Below are 8,242 nucleotides of genomic sequence, written 5' to 3'. Positions count from 1 at the left end.
TCTCTGCTTATCTGCTTCTGAAATTAATAGGAAATTTAATTGGAGTAACATAGAAAATGTCAGGCAATTTTTAGCGGGATTTTGAACTGCAACAAAAGACACTCTGCACATACAGTTTATCAAAAAGGCGTAACTGCGGTATCTTAAGAAGGACTGGGATCAGTAAGTTCAAAATCCCGCAGCATGTTGAGGAGGATATTGAAAAGTGGTTTGAGGGCAACCAACCCCAAACCCATGCTCTTTTTAGCTGGAAAAAGAGGAAGATATTGGAAAGTGGTTTGAGGGCAACCAACCCCTCAAAAACGTTAACATCTTGTTCAAAATAGTAAAAAGTAAACGAACTAAGCTTCCCTGATGGCAAATTTGGTGAGAAAATATCACCGTTTAAAAGTTTACTGCAACAGCGTTTCCTTCCCACAAAATAGTGGAAGGTTATTTTTAAACTCAATAATTTGTATTATTAAGTATTAGTCATTTATATTAGTCAAAATTGCACATAAAGTATTTTGCCCCTAAAATACAGAAAGGGGCTACCATAGTAGTCCATCTTTGACTTTTAGTAATACAAATTGCCTATAATTGTGCCACATCCGTTGTTTTTTAATGAAACAAATAATAATGAATAATTTATATTATTAATATTATTATTTGAATTAAATGAATTAATTTATATTAATATATAATTTAATAATGAACTTAAGTTAATTTTAATTGAATTTTGAAAATATCCTGGTTCTTTATGTGAACATTATTCCTGAAATGTAGATTTACGATTTATTTACATAGGAATGTAAGGTATTTTAGTTATTATATATTTTAGTTTTTACATGAATTATGTTATACTCGATAACAGAATATCCCCCAATAACCCCTTTCAATGTAATCACAATTGTATTTTTTTCTTTTTGCTGTAATTTTCCACAAAATTTCATTTAGCTGTATATTTAGGCCTATAAGCTCAAAAAACTCCAGCAAATTTTTTTAGCCAAGAATTAATTAAATCCCCCAAAATTCCTCCTTCTAATGCAACACATAAATTCTAATTTTCTTTGTTCTTCGCTTGAGATGATTTCTCTTTGAATTTTGTCCAGGTTCTAAATTAGTTCTATATTTAGCCCTATAAGTAGGTAGAATTTGTCAAATTTTTCTGAAAAGTTTTAGAAAAAATTCCTGCGGGTTTACGTCAATATCTTTGGCACATGTTCAAGGCAATAATGTTAACGAACCAAATTTTATTGGTGAAACGAAACTGAAGGCAGTTGGGGAAGAAGAAATTTTGTTTTTTTAATTTCAGGATTGGTTAGAATTTACAAAAGCAAACATTTTAGAAATGATACTGTTATACGTATTCACATACTATCATTGTACCGCAAAACACTAACCTAGGAATGGTCCAGTTTCTCTAATGGGTTTACAACAAAAGATTAATTCATTACAATTGACCACTTAAGAAGTACAGTGACTTGATTATTACTTATTCTGAGTGTAATAAGATTGACGTTTTGTGTTTTTAATGGCAATTAAACTTAGATGGTAATCACGCTTCAAAACACTAAAAAAAAAAATTAACACAGTTAGTATAATTTTTCCAAGAAAACTCGGTCCGCTCGATCATTCTACTACTACTACTACTAATAACTCACTGCAGCACCAAGCTGCCTGAGGCCAACACAGCTACGCACGCTCCTCTTCCAACCTAATCTATTCTAGGCCTCCCTCTTTTCACCCTCCGAGGAAATTCCCATTACTTTTAAATCTTTATTTATGACATCCTCCCACCCCAGACGAGGACGACCTGTTTTCCATGTGGCCCCAAACGGTAGGCCAAAAAGGACAATCTTCGCTAATCGGACATACTTCATCCGCAGAAAGTGGCCTAGCCATCTCAACCTTTCTTTGATTATAGCCCGAGAAAGCGGGATTGAACCACATTTTTCGTACAGCCTACTATTTGAAATACGGTCAGTTAGCCGGGTACCCAGAACATTCCGTATGCAATTTCTCTGGAAAACATCTAATAAATTTTCGTCCGCTTTTCGGAGCGCCCATGCTTCAGAGCCATATTTGAGCACTGCCATCACTGTTGCTTCCGATATTCTAATCTTGGTTTGCAGATATATTTTCTTATTCTTCCAAACTTTTTTTTAACTGTGAAAAAAACAAACATAAAATAAAAAAGTCAGTTATTTAAGCTGACTTTTAAAGACCAATTTTTCAGCTCTTTTTCATTACGATTTTTTCGTCAGGTTTTTCAGCTCTTTATTGGGGGGGGGGATTAATAATCAACCACCATCAAAGACAATGTTATCTTTTCAAAGATTTTTATGATGGTAATATTTTTTGGACTTTCAAAGGACCTATCTCCTTGACGAGAAACTTGTCACTTGAGTTTTATAATCAGAAACATTTTTATACATTCGTGTTGGAAAAAATTTGTCTTTGAAACAGATACTATTAAGAGCAAAGCCTCTAAAATAATGCGATAAAAGGAAAAAAGATGTGGCATTAGTTATCTACTTTTGCCATTGAATTCAAGTGTATGGCTTGTTATTTCCTACTCCGGGTAAACGACTACTGTTCAATTTTTTTTTCGGTGATGGTTTCGTGTTTGGAAAATTTATTTAAAAAAGAAGTAACGCTATCTGTTTTTGGTTCTAGGCATTTTGGGAGCTAACTCTAAACCAATATACTGATATTCAAATATCTTATGATATAATTCATTCAATATTCCTAAATTAATCATGGGTCAAATGATTAATTTCCGTCTAGGGAAACTAAAAATTCTACGATATGGAGGCTGTTTGCGGAGCCCGAAGCTCACACTAAAATAATTAAAAATACTTAAGTTGGCAACCCTTTGTAATATATTTAAAAAGATGGTACTAATTTAACATTACAGTTTGCGTAAAAATGCAGTCCACAAGGTAATTATATGTAATAATAACTAATTATTATATACATCTCAAATTGAGATTAATATAGAATAATCTAGTCAATTGCTTGTATTGTAATTCAAGAAATAACCAAAAATTAATTAGCCATTTTAAGATTAGCAATTAACTAATTTTCATTAGTGATGATTTGCTTTTTGGGTGCTGTTTTAAGTCCAATCTGATATTTCCTAAAGATAAGCTGACTATTTTGCATTTGAATTGATTTTAGATTATATATTAGCTATTATTATACAGACCATTAGTTAAATCTTGGGGTTTGTTGGCTTTTTGTACATATTAATCAATATTCTTATGAATTCTATTTTTATTGTTGTAAAACTAATGAATGAAAGTAAATAAATATACACTGTGTCATTTTTGCATTTCCCTTGCTTTTTTTGTTTCCAATTCGGTTTCTGGATGAGAACACGACTAATAGTTCAAGAGAAATAGAGCATCTCCGAGTTAGAATTGTAGCGCTGTGCTTATATCAATTGCCTGATGACGGAAGCTTATAAAAAGTCAGAAATATTATAAGAACTTGTCTATTTGCAAGTAAAAAAAAAAAAAAAATACCAAAGAATGTCTCGTTCTGTACCTAATTAAATGAAGTAAATTGTGGGCCAAAGTAAAAAGATTGTGGCTGGAAAGAATGAGACTGGAACTGTCCGATTGCAAGCTGGGGAAGGGTATGAAGTAGAGTACGAGCTTGATTCAGGTGTTCGATTTTTGTGTTTTGAGTAGGAGCAACAAAAGAGAACTGATATACTTGTGGATGTTGCTTGATGATTCCATTGGGGTCAGACTGATCATTTGTATCAGATGTTTGTCGAGCATGGGTAAAGATAGGAGCTATTTGCTGCTGATGAGGCACTGGTGTTGCTGTATGAACAGGTGCAGCAACAACAACTGAAGCTACTAGGGTAGGGTTTGGTTCGTCCTGCTGATGAGGCACTAGTGCTGCTGCATGAACAGGTGAAGGAACGACAACTGGAGCTAATAGGGTAGGTTTTAATACTGCCATAAGATTAGGAATGATATTGTCTAAGGTTCCTTGAATTCCGTTCTTGTCAGTATCAGGACTGAAGTTTCCATCGGTGCTAGTTAGTTTCATTGTTTCTTTGGCCTGTAAGAAAGTCATATTTAGTTACTAGATACACGGCTTCAGATCTGGCGCAAAGACATTTGGAATAATAAGATCTATGAGAATATTTTAATATGGTGGAAAATACCCGTGCTACTGTTAACATATCTTTATGGTGAAACTAACTGACCCAAACAGACAACAAAGCTGTTTGAACTCTTGAAAGTTCTTAGTAGCAGTAGTTCTTTTTTTGGAGCTAAACTGCTGAAGTTCAATACTTATTATTTAGACCCACAGGTAAAAATGAAAGAAAATTGGATTTTATGCAGATTCCAAATATATTAATAAAAACAATGTATATTAAGTCATTCCACTTTGTTGGAGGTCCCTATGGTTACTAAATGCTAAACTTCCGAGAAAATTGATTGATATCATAATATTAGTTTAGCTAATTTTATGAAACTAACTTTAATTATTGGCCCTCCTCTCTCGTAATATATCCGTCTTGATGGGACTACCTTGTCAGCAAAGAGTAAATGAATAAAATCTTTTAGTCTTTTAAGTTTATATTTTGGAATGCATTTACCCCAAGAAGTAACTAAACATTCCCTTTGTCACTGTAAGTAATTAAAATGCAAAAATTTAATAATAAAGAGGCTTCTTTGAAAAGTTTGTAACACCACTCCTTTACTCCCTGCCCATGAATTCTATATTAATAATTCTCAGTTTTATATTTTATGTCAGATCCAAATAATACTTTTCCAATCTTTCATCTTCTCTAGATTTGAATTTGAATAATTGGTCAACTGACATTTTCTTGCTTGAAAGTCGAACAATCTTTTAGTTCAGAAATTTTTTTTGGCACATATAATTGATACTAATTGATGATTATACTTGATGCTTTCAGTTACTAGATTCACGGTTTCAGATCTGGTTCAAAGACATTTGAAATAATAAGACGTATGAGATTATACAATTATGACAATACAATTAGGCATTGCTATGATATTATCGATATACTCATTTGTAAGCAGTATATTTGTAACATTTTTAATTTAGTTGAACTTCACCCTCAACACTTCCGGAAATCGTCATCTTACTACCCTTAGCGTTAGTATTAGTTTTTACAGAAATAGTAATTGGAGCCGTTGTAGTACTAATAGTAGGACTGATAGTAGTAATTGTAGTGCCATGCACATATTCCCTTTTGGTCAGTTAATTTTTCCCTTTAAGCAGTCTCTTAAAGTTCCGGTACAATGAAATAAACATCTGAGGACATGCTGAGGGGAAATTTGATTGAAATCAAAACATACTTATATGCAAACAAATTGCAAAAAGGGCGTATCAGCAATATTTTCGGAACGGCTTATCATATCAAGATGAAACTTCCAGGGCGTAAAAATTTCATGTTTCAAGATGAAACTTTTGGGTATAAGGTCAGAGGTGCCATTTCGACCAAATCTTGGGGTGGGCATAAACTCCATCTTCCCCCCCCCCCCGACTCACTTCGTGTCGCGTAATCATCTAGGAAATGGGCATTTGACAGAACTCGAGAATTTTATTATGTATCTTACCTACTTTCAAAGTTTACAATAATTAGTAACAAATAGCATAATTACCCCAAGGGTCGTCAAGTAATTATGCTCTTTGGTTAATAGGCGTGCAGTAATTTCAAATCAATTGGACAGAATGGATTATGTCGGACATAATGGATTATTATGGCCGGCAAAGGGCCCTTTGTGGTGGAAGCTTGGGCCCCCTGGAAAATCTGGAGTGGGCATTTGCCCGCCCCTGGACCCCCCCCCCTCCCCAAATGGCACCTCTGTATAAGGTTCAGACTTCCTGAGGATGCTCAGATGGAAAGATCAATTGACCAAAAGGCAATTTGTCCACGCTACTAATAATACTACTACCACTTTTACTTTTAATACTATACTGCTACTACTACTACTACTCCAACTACTACTTTTATTACAACTATTTGTAAGGCTAAGAGGATTAAGATGCAAATTTCAGGAAGTATGGAGGGGGAAGTTAAGTAAAAACAACAGGGGGATATGTACCACCATCTTTCAACTAACACAAAAGAATGGAATTTTGTATTCCATACCTTGCGAAGCCAAGCAGTAAGTAAATTAGGAAGAACAAATTTGTAGCCAAAAAATAATCCCCTTGAGTGACTCCTATCTCCAACTATATATGTGAAGTTAATTCTTGTTGGCAATACATGTACACTATTAAAGTAATCTAACAAAGTTTTCCGCCATAAATCTCGTATTCTTATGCTTGTCGCATTAATATGCACATAGGCTATATGTTCAGCATAAATAACTGATCGCATTCGATTTGTACTTGTAATATTTGATAATTACCTTGAAATTACCATTCCGAGCTTCATAGACAAAGGTATATAAACCATCATCATTGACATGGTTAATTTGGTTCAATATTTGAGCTTGATTTATTGATGTGCGTGATTCTTCACGAGCACTTGGTGGAGCACACAGAGCAAGGGCCATAATACCTGACAGGTATAACTGAAACTGAATTTGTCATTTATATAATAATTCACGCAGTGAGAAATATACAGGTAAGTACACTAAATAGCTAGCTTTCATATCGGTGGTTCGTGGCTTACATTTTCATTAGTTATATTATAAAATGAAAAAAATGTATTTATAAAATTTTTACTGTATCAAATATTTATTAAAAAGACTATTTCAATTGATATCAAGCAAGCAAATATCCTTATTTTTCAGAATCTATAACATTGAATGGACAGGGCGAGGAAGCTCCTTGGATGCGTTCTTCAATCGCGCCATTATTGGACATTAGCTTTATAGCGTGTTTGCCATATTCTTTTGGAACACGTGGAGAGAGAGGGGGTTTAACCTACGAATACTGCTTAATATGCCATAAGAATACAATGTACACCTGGTCTTTCAGTCAGGTCTAAAAAGTCTTGCATTTCAGAAAGATTACACGGAACTCAAAATGCCTAAGGTTCATTTATTGAAACATGTAAAACGAAAATTTGCACTACTTTCATATGCTTGAAAGGCAGATTGGTACCCGGTCAGAAGCTGGGTTAAGACTAAGAAGGTGAAAATGGCCTTTAGGTTGAAGTTAAAGTCGAGGTTGAGGTTGAAATTGCCATAAATCATGACAAACTTGACAGCTTTAAAAGTGATAGAAGGCTGATAAATCTAATTATTTTTAGTTTTGTGAAAATATTTTATTTTTATCACAACTTCTCAATAATAGGTGGAAAATTTACCTTACCGACTTTTGACATTTATGATAAAGCTGCACATATCATGCAACTTAAGATGTCATGAAATATCAAATTTTTAGGGAGGTAGGGAGTAAAATCTTCATTTAATGTCTTATTTTAACACAAGCTCATGATTATTTTAATGCCGTTGCCTAAGTTGTACAATTTGTTTTGTAAACATAAGATTAAAATAAAATAAATATAACTCTATAAAAATCACACATATTCTTTGGCCTTATGATCTTTTCGCTTTAACATAAACTTTTGCTTAAGAAATAAAAGAAAATAAGGATTTTTTATATTAAAATTTTTTACTTTGGTGTTTCTTCGTGGTGCGTAAAAAATGTCTTTACATTTTCAAACTGTAGGATATACTCGCACCGTTTGAAAATTAGTTTAACCCCTATCTTACTTGAAACATCCAAGTAAAATTACAGCGAATTTATATTTCTTATTGTGCTTTTTCAATGCTCCCTGAACTAAATAAAAATGTGTGTTTCCCAGATTCATTGCTTACAAGTGATACTATTCGTGTGATTATTAGTTCTGAGCACAACTTACAAGTGTTCTGGACATTTTCTTTGACATAAATTGCAACACAGCAGTTAAATTACTGAGTTTCTCCAAGGAAAACGCAGGCTGTTATATCGTAACTTGCCTTCACTTTTTCAGCACATGAGGGACTCCAGGTTTCGTTGAGGTTAGGTTCTTCTTCCTTTGTTCTCATCAGTTTCTTGACACACGCATCTGTTCAGAGATGTGGTTAGATTAAAGGCACACCCAATCTGCTAATCTGTTGATGTAATGATTCAGTAATAACAGTTTTACTTACCGCAAATAATTTACTAAGCAAACTTGTTTAGATATTTAAATTATTCTTTCAAACAAGTCCTATTTTACCTGGATTATTGAAAACGTCCAAAGAACTTAGTTTGAAATAAGTGAAAACTG

The 8,242-nt window shown here is 33.5% G+C and overlaps 1 protein-coding gene across 1 annotated transcript; it reads right to left on the bottom strand.

Annotated features, from left to right (window-relative positions):
* Positions 1–2,548: 2,548 nt before the first annotated feature.
* On the bottom strand, positions 2,549–8,004 carry LOC136025324 (uncharacterized). The gene is made up of 3 exons (XM_065701237.1): positions 7,853–8,004; positions 6,390–6,560; positions 2,549–4,059 (listed from the first exon to the last, which is right to left on the bottom strand). The coding sequence occupies exons 1-3, from the start codon at positions 7,877–7,879 to the stop codon at positions 3,532–3,534; spliced, it is 726 nt and encodes a 241-aa protein (XP_065557309.1). The 5' UTR covers positions 7,880–8,004; the 3' UTR covers positions 2,549–3,531.
* Between the last annotated feature and the right edge of the window lie 238 nt (positions 8,005–8,242).

Source organism: Artemia franciscana, chromosome 3 (assembly GCF_032884065.1).
Source record: "Artemia franciscana chromosome 3, ASM3288406v1, whole genome shotgun sequence".
NCBI classification, from domain to species: domain Eukaryota; kingdom Metazoa; phylum Arthropoda; class Branchiopoda; order Anostraca; family Artemiidae; genus Artemia; species Artemia franciscana.
The sequence above is the reverse complement of the archived record's forward strand: the minus strand, read 5'-3'. Positions and strand labels throughout refer to the sequence as shown.